The 15,646-nt window shown below is 37.0% G+C and overlaps 1 protein-coding gene across 1 annotated transcript in view; it reads right to left on the reverse strand.

Annotated features, from left to right (window-relative positions):
- LOC118183967 (monocarboxylate transporter 9-like) overlaps positions 1 to 15,646 on the reverse strand; it is a 169,252-nt gene that overhangs the window by 28,302 nt on the left and 125,304 nt on the right. The window contains exon 3 of the mRNA XM_085812616.1: positions 9,561 to 9,704. Coding sequence (XP_085668742.1) covers positions 9,561 to 9,704 — 144 coding nt within the window. The remainder of the gene's footprint in view (positions 1 to 9,560; positions 9,705 to 15,646) is intronic.

Genomic DNA, 15,646 nt, shown 5'->3' on the forward strand with positions numbered 1-15,646 from the left:
TTAGTTATAAAGAGGATCAGTTTACGTGGTTTGAATAATAAAAACCTTCTTTTTAGGTACATTTTATTATTTTTCAGTCAGTTAATAAAAGTTAATTTTTATGAAATCTTTACCATTTCGCATTTGAGTAATTATATTTATTGACTGGAGTTTCACCATTGTTCATCCTAACGTGCATAAGCTGGGATACGTGATTCTGTTTTTCCTCGAAATAAATGCCATATGATTACTCCTTTAAAAAATACACTTATTTTCCTTTGCTCCAGACATCCGAATTCCTCAGAGGTAGAAATAATTTCATTTATTTGATGTCATACTCAATACATTATTCGTCTGTTACTATGCGATGAACCAATTTCCCCATAAACAGAAAATGAAGACGACAAAAAACTGAAAGGTTTTAGACTTTAATTATAATCCAAAAGGGTTTTTTTAAGGTTTTTACACGCTCTCGCTGAGGTCGCAGTCTACCCAAACTGCTGTTACACTCTTTCCCACTGTAGGGTTTATATTTATTTTAACTAACATTTATTTTAAGTTTAAACTACCTTTCCTGCAAGCCTTACTTTCCCCTGGAACTGTCAATGCCAGAGTATGTAAATTTTAGTAGAACGCGCAAGGATTCAAATTTATCAGCGGAAGTATTCTGAGTTAAATAGAAAGGAAACGAGTTCGAAGGTGTGCTTTCTTGCTTCACGAGTGTGGAGGTGGCTAGTTAGAAGTTGAAGAACCACGCGTTTCGGCCTGTGTGCTTGCCTCGGCAAATTGTTAATTTTTCAACATAATATTCAGAGTTTGCTGAATTATCAGCGGTATTTTAGAACGCGGTGACGTTAGCTACGTTTAGAGAGCCTCGTAGCTAGTCGCTTGTTATTATCTCTTTTTAGTTTCTTATTTTTATTTTACCGCCGGGTCGGCGTAGTTTGTGAGCGTCAAGAGCACGCATTTGTAATTTCTAAAGTTGAATAAAAAGGGACTTAAACCCTTCTCAAGACTCTGTCTAATTTCCAGTTTTCAGCAGTCACCACTTTGTTGCGTGCAGGTTGGAAGCGCGCAACTTTACACCACTAACGCACTTTTTGTTGTCTTTTTAGCTTATTATTAAAAATCATTTTCTTCGCACCATACACAGTTCAACGGCAAAATTACAAAAAATAAATAAATAAATAAAAGCAGCATAGCAATATACGTTTAGATATTTAGCGTTAACTGTTAGCATACATTTTTCTGTTTTTTAGTCCAAAGGAGCAACTTGTCCAGAAGGACTATGAATTTCGTTTTGGCATTTTGCATCGATTCACGTAAGTGTTGTTTCACTTTTCAAGTTGTTGCCATCCAATATTATATTTCAAGAAATAAAGAAAGACCCAAAATTATATTTAAAGAAATTAAAGAAGAATGTGCATGAATATGTGTATGTTTTTCGCAGTATGATAAAACAACGGTACCTAAAGCCAGAAAAATTTGAATACCATAATCTTCCATACAATATGGGCATGTGGAAGCCTTAATTTGAAATTTGTTTTATCATCGATTTTATATTTTGTAATACTTCAACGAATTTTTGATTAACAAACTCAACGATTTCAAAGCGAGCAATGGCAACACTGTACGGGAAGGAAAAAAAAAACATTTTTATCTCCAGCGCGCAAGACTGTATAGGAAATTCTAAAGTTAGGCTCATTTAAAAATTATTTTGCGATATCGCTGTTGAAGGTTCAGGTGTTTGTCAGGTGCCTGGGCTGGTAGCCGCATCCTGTATGTAACTCGAGTGGATAACCATGGCGTCCCTAACATAATAGGGCAAATTAATATGTGAGAGAAGAAGTCTTGTGAAATATGTTTTAAGTACCTAGAATATGATATTTAATAAATATAGGCACTATGTAAAACGTTAAAAAAAAGGCCCCTTTGGACGTAATTTAAAATCTGAAAAATCTTTCAGATTTTATTTATTTATATTTTTTCCCTGCAGTCTTTTCTCGGTTTATCATATCAATGCTCAGTTTTATTACTAAGATGGCTTCACAATTTTTTTTTTATCTTTTTATTTTTAACATTTTATGCGCTTACTTTACTTATTAAATACCATGTTCTTGGTGCTTAAGCCACAAACAGTTCGATTCAACAACAAAGTATTCTTAAGACTTTTGTACATAAATAGATAATTTTGCTGCAATTATAGGTGAAATTGTTGTATTTTTCTGAGTAATGTAACAGGAAAAAATCTAAAGATTTAAGCTATGCTGAAAAGATGCGAATACGGGGACAAGTCCATTTAACACTGAGTAAATGGGTCGCTAGGTAATTTGGCGAGTTATCGCCAAATTGGCAGCGGTTTTCACAACATATTTTGTCGCCAAATTTGGTGAGAAATCATCAAAAGTCGCCAAACTTTGGCGACATTTTGGTGCGGTTTCTGTATTACCGTAATTGGTAACGTAATTGATCACTTTATTATCTGAAACCGTAATTCGACCCTCATGTTGCTTTTCCATCAATTTCGAGGCGCAGAAAGTACTAGAAAGATCTCGGCGGCCGGGTGAAAACTATATAAGGCATGAGAGAGAGCATCTGCCCTCAGTTGCTTAGTTACTGCAGTTGTTCGGAGTTGTTAGTTCCGCGTAAACTGCGACATATCGAGTTAGCTTGCTTTTTAGAGGCTCTTTGCATTCCGTTGTGTTTAATGTTCTTAGTAGTTTGAAGTGTAACTACTGGTTGTACTGTGTGAACACCCGTACGAGGATTTCTGTTGAAAATTTCAGAACTTTGAAGTGTTTGTTTGGATAAAAATTAATTTTATTAACATATCATCCGACCTGTGTGCATTCAATCTACAACCAACCCGTACGCACGCAACAATATTTAAAAGCAGCTTATCCTCAGAATTTTCGAAAGACAGTCTCACACGCTGGAGATAAAATTTTTTTATTCCGTTCAATGTTACCACTGCTCTCTCTCTGAAATCGTTGAGTTTATAAATCTAAAGTTTTATAAAATATGAAATAGATAATAAAACAAATTAGAAATTCAAAATTCGATCTTCTAGGCGTTCATGTTCGGGTGGAGGACTACGTTATTCAAAATTTGATGGTTCTAGTACCGTTGTTGTTTCACAAGGCCAAAGATCCAGAGGAAAACATGGACAAGTTCTGGAAGGATCATGCCCTCCCTTTCAAGGTTTCTGCCAAGCCTAAACCTACCATCGAATAAACGATGGCTCTAGTCACTGTGAAGACTGATTATTTTCTCAGCAGGCCGAAGCTGTCTAGACACAAGTCTAGCCAGTGATCTGGAAAAACCCCAGGTCTCCTCCCCCGAAGGGTCGGTTCCGAAAATTCCGCCCAGTCGGACCACAGAGTTGATTGCTCAGCGTCGTTAGCCTATGCCATCCAGCTTTATAGCCTAAAGTTGTTCTAAGACAACCAGCTTTATAGCCTAATGACGGCATAGTTACCAGCGGGCGCCACGAGGAGGCCGACGCTAAGCTGTGGGAGACGAGACTGGGTCTCCATCCCACAACACCGGCCCTTCGATCGAACACTGGGTCTCCTGCCTTCGGCCACTGTTTGCGACGATCTCCCCGAGAAACATACATACATGCTTTCATGCAAATTCTTCATTATTTAATTTTTTTTTAAATATAAACGATCAGAGCGATAATATTTGGCGGCAACAATCTGAAAAGTGATACAACGCATTGAAGCGCTTCCACGCAAAATGCCGCTTCGAGACTAAATAATAGTTCGGGATTAATATCTATTTTAGATTGAAACATGCAGGCAACTAGCAAGATATATGCGCACGCATTCGAAGTGGTGAATTTCCAGATATGCATAAAATATAATTTTGAAGCAATATACGTACATGAAGTAGCTATTTATTATAAGAACTTTTCTCCAAATTTAGCCATGCGGTGGTGTGGTTGGTAATAATTTCCTATGCGACAAACATGTAAAAATTTCTAAAGGTTTTTCAGGCCCACCAGCGGCCGAGCGGTAAAGTCGCTAAACACTGGTAGTTCGGTCCGAGGTTCGAATCCCATGAACGGGCTGGCTGCATGGGCGTTTTCGTCGTTTTCCCCATGTATAACTAGTATACGAGCCAGTTTCCTTGTTCTCCACGAAGGCATCCCTCCCCTTAGGTAGATAGCCCTCGAAGCTTTGCCATAATCACAGACACACACTAAAGGTTTTTCGAGAATAAAACCATATTATTCTATAAAGTTTCCCCGTCTTCCACCATGCTAACCCTCTCCTGCCCTCTACCGGAAAAAAAGAAATTTACTTTCTTTGGAAAACCAAACAGACATAACAGCAATTTTTGTAGCCTAGTTTTTCAAGGAGATCTCTACGAAAACACAGCGCTCAACAATATGCATGCGACTATTACCTTTGCTCAAGAGGAAAATATTGTGGTTCAGATTATAAGGAATGTAAAATAATATATTGCATACTCTTATATACAGTTTATAATAACAGTTAGATGCAAATAAAGATTATGTGCAACAGCTTTATGTAAATAAATAACGGCATTGTCCAAATACAGTGAAATAAATGAATTTAACGTTGCATGTGAAAAAATTAATTATGTGGAACTGAAAGAGCAGCATGCATATTAAATTATCAGATAAGAAGAATAGTTGTGTCACAACTCTCTTAAAGTATCACAGGTATCCATATTATTTATGCTTTTGTATACCTATATCAAAAGGAAGTTCAAAATTCTGTGTACAATTAAACATATACCTAATAGTGTATTTGAACTGAATGCTTAAATAAAACTATAGATTGAAATAATAATATAAATTATTCATATTAATGTGCACTATTGTGTAATGTCATATGGAAACAAAGGCTTCCCGTGTTAAGTCTATAAACTCAAGCATCCAAATGTGTACATAACAATGTGAGTAATTATGTGACAAACAGTGCAAAATAATGACACAGTATTAAAAGCATCAGTTGTGAAATTTAAAGCAATAATAATATGTATTCAATAGCATGAACTCTTCCTAATAATTATGAGACAACCAGCAGCCGAGCGGTAAAATCGTTGAGCACTGGTAGTTCGTTCCGGGTTCGAATCCCGACGTACAGGCTGAGCGCATGGATGTTTTCATTATACGTAACGTGTATACGAGTCAGTTTCCCTTAAAAAGTTCTCTACGAAGACATTCCTGCCCTCAGGTAGATAGTCTTCCAGTGCTTTGCCATAATTAAATAAATCAATTCAGATCAAAATAATAATGAAACATTGCATGAGTTGGTATACTTGATAGGTGATAAATCGGGGCTATACCTGCTCTGAGGAGGTAGTGGTGTACTGTATGCTGCAACTCGTTCTCTCCTGAATTTGATATTTCCATTTGCCTTCCCTAAAGGATTTATTTAGCAGTAAACTTTTAATATAGGTTGTTTTTTCCTTCTGCATCTGATAGTTATAATTTATATCTAATAACAGCACTGCTGTTGATTTTCAGACTTTTAACGTAAATTTACCGTCATTTCAGAAACAAATTTATCAAGTCAAATGTTCCTAAAGAGACAAAATACTTGCCTCATTTGTTTCCTGACTCTACTTGTAATAAGCAAAACAAGTAGTTAATAATATACAAACACCTAAGTATTTCACAGGATGTTTGGTTTGGTTTAGCACACACATTAGTTATAAATCCTTTAGGTAAAGCAAATGGAAGGTTTCTCCTGAGGCGAGGGATACTTTCGTGGCTAAGGAAAAATGGCTCGTGTACACGTTACACCTAGGAAAACCATGAAAACGAGCATATAGCCAGCCGGCTCGCTTGGAATTGAATCCAGGTCAGAATTATCAGTGTTCCGTGATTTTACCGCTCGGCCTTTGATGGCCTGATTTTACAGGATGGAATTTGTGGCAGTTCTTTCGCTATTGGTTTCGTATATCTAGACATGCTCTGCTTCGTAGCCGCTTCACACATTTCGTTGCGATTTTAAATTTATCCGTAGTTTCCTTCTGCGCCATTTCTTTTTCAGCTAATTCACACCTTTCTTAATATTTAACTCGACAGTAGATAATATACTTGCTACAGAGGCTGTTCGCACATTTCTTTAGACGATTTTGATAAGCGGTAATAAAAAATCGTTTGCTGCAAAAGAAGTAATTGCAATTGTACTATGTTTTTAAAAGTCAAAATTATCGTCTGTGGCTTGAAAGTTTTGTTTTTATTCAAAATGGCGAATTCAACAAAGCAGTGGTTCGAAAGCTACATTTACGCTCTTTTGGAAGAGAAATAGGCATACTCCGTTATCCAAAAACAATGTGAGAGTCATGGATTTGTGATATCTAAAGCGTCGATAGGTAATATCAACAAGAAAGGAAAAAAAAACGTTCAATTGGAGCCTCAAGTGGGACAAAAATTCCAAACAAGTATCCAAGGAAAAACGGACATCTTCGACTATTGCGAAGGTACGTTGTTTAATGTTAAAAGAAAATCCCCCTAGTCAAAGGACAGTTGCAAAATCATTAAAATGCTCGGTGTCCACTGTAAACAAAATGATAAACGTTGATTTAAATCTTAAGAAAGCGAAAAAACGCAATGTGCATCGTCTTCTTCCGAAGCATATCGCTCAAAGCAGGACACGCTGCAGAATTCTATATGAGAAACAGTTATCCAAAGAAAAATGGGAAACAATTGTCCCAGTAGATGAAGCATGGGTGTATTTAAATGATTGTAACGAAAAAAGAGCCATTTATTATCATAAAAGGGGAGAAAAAAATGTAAGTACATGGTTCAAAGAATCGAAAGAAAGTTTTTCTAAGGGATTCATGATTATTGCTTGTTTTTCTTATAGTGGCATATTTAAAAGTAAAGAGAGTGCAAGAAAATGTCTAGATTTACTCCAAATATATCAGGAACATATTTTATAGCCATTTTGTCTGAATGAAATACCATCGCTTTACCCTCAGTGCCAGTAATCTGTGAGACTCCATCAGGACAAAGCTAGCAGTCACACATCAAAATCCACTGTAAATTTCCTAAAAGAAATGGAACAAAAAACTGGTAAAGCCATAACCCTTCACCGATATCCCTACTAAATCTCCCGAGGTGTCACCTATGGATTATTGTGCTTTCGGACTTTTAAAAACTGCATTATCCAAACGTTGTCCCCAAACCCTAACAGCACTCTGGAAAGCTGTTCGGGAGGAATGGGATAGAGTACCTTTTCTGCCACTTCAAAAGGCATTATTATCCTGGAAATGGCGGTGTCGAAAGATAGTTCAGAATAAGGGATGTCGAATAGAACATTTAAAACACAAGAATTTTATGTAATTCAGTTTTGTGAATACAATATACCTCGTCTAAAAAATGTGTGAACCGCCTCTGTATTTACCTGTAAGGCATCCGCTAACTACCTAATAAGGAACTTAAAACTCTCAGTGATCTTATTTCTGGAGACAGTTTGAAACGTACTGCATTAACTCGCAAAATCTGTCTCTTTTACCATCGTTTTTTAGCATTGTCTCTTGTTTCTAATTACCGCGAAAGCTTAATATCAGTATGGCGAATTAGTATTTTTTAGAATAACTGTCCTTATAATTACGTTGCATTACTACTATAATTTTTACATTAACATGAACGTCTATTTGAGTGTTAAAAATTTGTAAAGCCATTAGGTTATTTTGAAAAATGTGCATTGCCCTCGCCGGGGCTCGAACCCTGGACCTCTCGAATACGCGTCGAGTGTGCTTTTAATTACATCACAAAGGTATGCAAAAAAGGAGGGAAAAATACCTTACAAATCCCACCTTTTAAAGGGCAACTGGGGATTAGAGGACCCACAATCGCCAAACCCTGGCGGTGACGAATTATCGTCCACCATCTTTCCAGTTCGGGCGCCATTTGTGGAGTCATTCGGTTATTTTGAAGCAGGATACATGAAAAATGTGCAATGCTCTCGCCGAGATTAGAGCCCTGGACCTCTGGAATATGCTTCCAATTATACCACGAAGGCATGCGGAAAGGAGAGAGAAAATACATTATATAAATACTCCCCCTTTTAAAGGGCGACTGCAGATTAGGGACCTAATCACTAAATCCTGGTGGTGACGAATTATCTTCTACCACTTTTTTGGGGTGTCATTTGGTTATCTTAAAGCAGGAGACGTGAAAAATGTTCAGCACCCTTGTCGGTACTCGAACCCTAGACCTATCGGTACTATTCTGTTTCGAGGGCCGTAAAAAATGGCCAAATTATCGTTGATGCCAATGCTGCCAAAACGAATTGCGGCAACCGTAATAATTGCGGCAAGAAAGGAAGTATAATAGTAAATAACTATCTAAGATTGATGTTTTAATTTAGATGAAAGTTTAATTTCATATAATACTTATTATTATAATTTATATGAAAATGGCTAAACATGACTGAATGGAAGCATGAGATTCAATAACTATTTCAGATCATTATTATAATTTGTATAAAAATTGCTAAACATAACTGAATGGATGCCTGCATCGCGATTTCGCTAACGACTTAACGCTAAAAGCATAATTTCATCTCGTTGGTTGTTCAAACGTAATTTTCCATAATGAATGATGCCTTTTCTTTGAAAATATTCTCGGTAAAGTGCAGAATTGCTCACTTATTTCTTTGCCGCTTTCTACAAGGGTAAAAACAATTGGAATTGTGTCAATTTTCTTTTACTTTTAAGTGAAAAAAGGTCGATGTGTACATAGATAAAGTCAAGGGTGTGCGCAGTGCCGTTTTTGTGCAATTCTAGGATTTTTTCTTTTAAGTGAAAATAGGTCGATGTGCACATGGATACTGAGTATGTGCAATTCTTAAAAACACGTCAAGCAGTGGGTGATTCTGCACTTTACCGAAAATTCTGTTGCCAACTTTTCGTCATGAGCAATTCCCAAATTGTTAAATCCATAGGATATCAAAAAAGGATTTAAAAATTAAACTAGTATTTTAATGGCATCTTGAGAAATATAGAACTTTATAAACTTACGCAATCTGAAATCAGCGCGTTTGCTAGATTTGGCGCGCTGTCAAATAGACGCGTTTGCTAGATTTGGCGCTTTTGCGCATACATTTTCGCTGCAATTTTCTTACGGCCCTCAAAGCAGAATAGTACCTACCTATCGAATACGCGTCGAGTATGCTTCCAGTTACGCCACGAAGGCATGCGGAAAGAAGGGAAAAGTGCCTTAATGAACTTCCATAATTTTTTAATTATAATTTACATTTTGAACACTCGACATATCACCTATTTCAAAGATTGCCATACTATAAATGTTTTGTTATGTGATACTTGTAAATTTCATTTAAGCATGTCGATAGAAATGTATATGAACATGAATTTCCTTACGGAATGGAAAATTTACATGTGCGCGTTAAACACTAGGGAGAAAATGTGTGTTAGAAATATGCCATTTCAGAGCTAAAAATATTAAAATTATGCGTGAAATTTTATCTTAAAGAAGTTACAGAAAAAAATTAGGCTAGTGTTCTCTAAACCCAGTTAATTTCCTTTCAAGATGGTCTCTGAAATGGGTCACAGATATAAATGGAACTTACCATGTACGAGACCGTAAAAAATATTGATCCACATGACATTCTCAGCAAAGAAGCACCCAGCCACGCCGAAAGTCGCAATGGCTGAACCCAAAAGGCAAGCTTTGCGCTGAGATGTATAATGCGTCAGGACACTTACCAGAGGACCTGCAACAGATAAAGAAATTATGCCGATTTGAGAAGATTACATAATTCAAAATTAACTGCTTTTTTTTAATCCCGGTTGATACATAGATAACATTTTCTCGCAGTATTTTAATGCTTTTGTAGATACTGTGTATTCTTCACCATTCGAAAATCTCTAAAAATTCTGAAACCAGCTAATTGTCAAACTTCATATACATGAGCTACATTCTGATATTTCTCATAATATGTCAAACATTTTATATTAGAATTTAACCAACAGTACTATAATATCTAAATATTTAATCCTTTACTGTAGCCCAACTTCCAAAAAAAGCCTCAAGTTACAAAAATTTCAAAATGGACTGATCTGTGTGGGTGAAGATTAGTAATTAAATTCAAGTGCTGCCAAATAAAATAATAAAGATTAGTAATTAAATTCAAGTGCTGCCAAATAAAATAATAAAGATTAGTAATTAAATTCAAGTGCTGCCAAATAAAATAATAAAAGTTAAGCGTGTATTTAAATTTTTTCAAAATCTATATAAGCGGCTTAGGTGTTTGTCGCCGATAGTTTATTGGCTGCTTGCATACCTGTAAATTGTTTTATTCCCCGTGAAGTGCAGCGCGTGACGAATATTATGAGAAAGCTAAGCCGGAAAAATTAAAAATACAAGAGCATGTGCATTTAGCATTTAATAAATAAATTTAACATCTGTATATAATAGAAATCGTAAATATGCAACCGGCAAAAACCGGCGACGACGAAAAACAAATAAAATGAAATAAATAAATATCTTTATTATATGCGGCTTAAGTGTCTGTTTGTCGCCGATAGTTTATTGGTTTCTTCTGTAACAGTACTAGCCAATGAGTTGAAGTTGCCACGGCACAGGGTTGCCGTTTCAATTGAGATGTAGACAATTTCCTGTAAAACTTGCCTTTGCTGTGACCATCCATAAGTCTCAGGGCCAAACACTTAAGCGTGTTGGCATTTTTTTACCTGAGCCTGCATTTGGACGCGGTCACCTTTATGTTGCCTGTTCAAGAGTTCGTGAAAGATGGCACGTAAAATTAAAAATAATGTATGGTCCTCTGCACGGCGAACTTAAAAATAATGGAAAGAAATGTTGTGTATAAAGGGATCTTTAATATGTGAATTAACATTTTATTATTTAAATCACCTTTATTGATTGTTGAGCTAGCGGTGGCTCTTAAGAAATGTACCGCCAGTAGTTTCCTTCATTGCACTCTACTTTAAACAATTAAGCAAGTAGAAGGGGGAAACCCCGTGGGGCAGTAAGCAAAGGGGCGTCCTCGCAGCCTTTCCTGGGTAATTCAGTTTGAATTAGCAGAAACCTTTGCACAAAATCATTTTAATTACAATTTATAATATCTAGAACAGCGGTTGTTTCGAACGACCGCCGGGTTTTCTAGTGTTATATAATCGTGAGCTCATGTGATGTGTTAAGATTGAATTTCTTAGCAATGCAATCAGCCCACAATCCTAAAAACGTAAAACGAATACCTTTTTTTTTTTTTTTTTTTTTTTTTTTTTTTTTTTTTTGTGAGCAAGTTGTCTTTTAAAATTACAGGGCTATAATACTGTATTTCTAATCGGGACTTTAAAAAGCTTATTTAAATTTTTATATTCTTAAAAATTATTTATTTCATGAGGTTCTTCCTTCAGACTATTACATCATTTCCAAAAACGTACGTCGGTAAAAAAGTTAAAGATCTTAATTATTTCACCTCACATTGTTAGCCCAGAAAGGCTATTAATTTCGTTTTGGCGTCGAAATCGCTGTAAATAGCGCATCACTTTTAAATATTTTTCTTTAAATATAATGCAAGGCCTTAAAATTTGCCGCAAATTTTAAGGCCTTGCATTATATTTTTAAAGAAATTAAATAATGAAGAATCTACATAAATGTATGCATATTTCTTGCACTGTGAAGGAACAACAATACCTTGAGCTATCAAAATTTGATTGACGTAATCGTTTACCCAAATATGGGCATCTGAAAGCCCTAATTTGGAATTTATTTTACTATGTTTCATATTTTGTAAACCTTTAAAGAAATTTTGATTAACAAACGCAACGATTTTAACCCTTTGTGGCACAGTGTGTCCGGTCTGGACACACCTAAAAATTTCCTTCTGTACGCACAGAAAAGTTGAATGAAAAAGGATTTATAAGTTACTATAGGTTACTCTGAACCTTCTTTATTTATAGTAGATGGCAGCTCAACACAAACCAGTCCATATATTTTAGCCATGTTAGTTTCTTAAGACCCGCATTTTTCAAAGAAATCTTCCAGATTATTTTTAGGGAATAAAAGGAATTGTTTGAAAAGAAATTTCTATGTTTTTTTACCGCTGTATGTTAATCTTCTTATTCTATATATTTTTTAAATTTTTACCTTGAAATCTTGCCTAAAATCAAACGGCGAACCCTAGGTGTGCCCAGACCGGGCTCACCGATCATCTAGGACAACTGAGAATCTGTATTCTTTGTTTCTCCGCATTTCATCGGTCAGTTCATTGACAACAATGCTCGTTTCGGCATTCTTTTCGAAGCTCTATTCAATCACTGTGCCCACATTGGGCACATTCACAGAATTAAACGATAAGTGCTATCTTCATAAAATTTTATTTGTGTACTCCTCTAGGCCTAAGTAGACTGCCTACCTTTTTTTTTTTTTTTTTTTAATCAAAACTCCTTTAAAAGGTAGCGTGCCGGAAAAGGTTAAAGCAAGCAATGGGGGGCCTAAACGGGGGGGATTATCTCGAACGCGCGAGACAGTATATCTGAAATTCTAAAGATATACTATTTTAAAATTATTTTGCGATATTGCTGCTGAATTTAATTTTGTGGTTTAAGTACGAAGAACATGATGTTTACTAAATAAAAGTAACACGCATATCGTTAAAAAAAGCCTCTTGTGCGTAATTTAAAAACTGAAAACATTTTTTAAAAAAAAATTTTTAATGCATTAATTCTTAACAGTATGGTTAAGAAGATGAAATTTTATGTTTATGCAAGGCTCTAAAATTTCTGGATTTGATTAGAAAACTACATCGATCTGTAATACATAATATATAAATTATTACCAACCTAATACTTCTGCTAATCATGCGTGAGAATCACTCACTCAGAAGCAGGTATTAGAGAGTAATTAACCACTTGCGCTACGACTAAACCTAACGGTTGCGGTGCCGTGCGCAACAATATAACAAGCGGTAAATTGTCTCATTTACGCCGTTCCGCGTCTGCGAGTGCAATCCAGGTGGTGGTGTATTTAATTATGGCAAAGCACACTAGGGCTATCTGCCTAAGGGGAGGGATGCCTTTCGTGGAGGACTTTCTAAGGGAAACTGGCTCGTATACACGTTACACACGGGGAAAACCACGAAAACGCCCATGCAGCCAGCCCGTTCGCGGGATTCGAACCTCGGACCGAATTACCAGTGTTTAGCGACTTTACCGCTCGGCCGCTGGTGGGCCGAGTGCAGTCCAGAGCTGTTACTCGAGAAATAAACTATCTCGTTGTTAGACGACGTGTGCACCACGTTGCGCGCGGTTTGAGACAAAAGCATCTCGACGTGCCTGGCACGTCTTTTTTGCGCAAGTGGTGAACAGACAGCCTGCGTAAAGTATCGGAAGTTTTGGGCTACCTCTTTTAAAGTCTGTTATACTATATTTATACAATATTTAAGTTTTTTAGGGGATCCCAAGAAAGTGGGGGGCCCTAAGCTATAGCTTGTGTAGTTTATAGATAAATCCTGCTCTGAGAATAAGAATGGTATGATGGTAAGAACGTGTGTTTTTCTGTGAAAGCAATGACACTCGTTAAATGAATCAGATAACAGTGATGACAGAGTGGCTTCAATGGGCTGAGGATTATGAACTTACGGACCTAAAATATCTATCAACAGTCCTTAAACACAAAAAGAATAAATATGCTAGACCTATGGTACCTGTCAAATATGAATGATTTTACAGCCACGTGATACATTTTAGCTTATTCGTTAGTCTCTGCTGCACAAACAACAGCGTCGCTTCCACGTCTTTTCTTTAGCGACCATTATCTCGGCTACCACTGGCTCAGGTGTAACTAGAAAATGTAACAAAAATGTCATCCATATAAGTTACAAAATCGTCTTTTCAAACGAATATCGCTTCTACATAAAGCACCGTCATGAGCGAACCCGTGTTTGACGGTATTGCAGTGAAAGACTAAGTTCTATTTGCATAATTTTGTGTAGTAAGAATGGAGCATTTTTATGTTAATGGGTGGCATATGACTCAACTTAATCTTTGCGTCTCGTATAAGTTGCCAAAGCCTTTAACACGTTGAGCGCCACGCGTATTTCTTAGGGAATCCCGTTCAGGCCACGCGTGCCGCTTAAAAGCGCTGGTATTGTACAGCCAGTGATTTTTATAGCAGTAGAAGATAGTTTACGCTTGGAACGTGATTCCTATAGGCATTCATTCAATACGTTATGCGCTAAATCTGTTTTGTTTTGTTTGGCCACCTAGATAACATTTTATCGAAATAGATTCGTGGCCGGTGTTCCCTTTACAACAAACCAGTTCATTGCAGTTCAAAATTTTCTTTAACCCCCAAGCGTCAAAATGTCAGTTCGAGAGTGTGAAACCGATAGCAGCAGTGAAATTATTCTTGCTAGAAAACTGCCCAGAGAGAATGTATTTTTGTCACCTTCTGACGACGAGGAGGAGCTTGTTGGAGAACGGCATCACCCGAAAATGGCGGCCTAAACGGAGAGTCTAGTGTCAGCCACAAATGGCTGACGTGGCGCTCAACGTGTTAAAGACTTTTAAAGTCATCACCAGAGTATAGCAGTCTGTGATAGTACCTTATCTTCAGATCATCTTTTCACAAATATTTCAGTAGAATAACGTTAGATTAGACAAGACATTCCAAGATCTAGCAATACATCGATAGCTGGCATTTGCCAGTGCTGTCACAGGTAGAATATTCACTTCAATACATTTACGTAATAATTCATCGGTAGGATGAGAGAATTTAATGAACAAGACGCCAAATATGTTTCATGAAATTGCAGCATAGTAAATGGCTGGAAGGAGCACCTCAACCAGCTGGATGGTTAAACACGTTGAGCGCTACGCGTTTTTCATAGGGAATTCCGTTCAGGCCACGCGCGCCGCTTATAAGCTCTGGTATTGTAGGGTCAGTGATTCTTATCGCAGTAGAATAAAGTTGACGTTTGGAACGTGATTCCTATAGGTATTCAATCAACACGTTACGCGCTAAGTCTATTTTGTTTTCTTTAAAATTTGGCCAACTAAATGAAGATTTTATCGAAATGGATTCGTGGCCGGTGTTCCTTTTACAACAAACCAGTTCATTGCAGTTCTTGGACCCGTGCAGACAAAAATTTTCTTTAGCCCTCAGCATCAAAATGTCAGTCTGAGAGTGTGAAAGCGATAGCAGCAGTGAAATGATTCTTGCTAGAAAATATCTCAGAGTGGATGTATTTTTATCATCTTCTGAAGCGGAGGAGGAGATTGTTGGAGAATGGCATGACCCGAGAATGGCGGCCTAAACGAAAAGTCTAGTGTCAGTCACAGATGGCTGACACGGCCTAAACAGAAAGTCTAGTGTCAGCCACAGATGGCTGACGTGGCGCTCAACGTGTTAAGCCGTCCAGACGGTATAGTGGTTAGGGAAGCCTTACTCTAGTACCGAAGGGCCCGGGTTCAAATCCCAAAGCAGGCATGGAAGTAATTGTCTGTCCGTTCATAGGAGGTAGCCAGTGCCGCTATAGGAAAGTGCCCGTCATTGAAAAAAAAAATCTCATGTGTACACCACATGACTTCCTTGTATTGGAATATTAAATTATACGCATTTTTCCTGCATTTCATTTAAACTTATTGGATTGAATTAAATCTACTCTGCCAACAGCGCATAAACCACAAT

This window comes from Stegodyphus dumicola, chromosome 3 (assembly GCF_044657685.1).
Source record: "Stegodyphus dumicola isolate Sdum_Otavi_A_Nest chromosome 3, ASM4465768v1".
In the NCBI taxonomy this organism is placed as follows: domain Eukaryota; kingdom Metazoa; phylum Arthropoda; class Arachnida; order Araneae; family Eresidae; genus Stegodyphus; species Stegodyphus dumicola.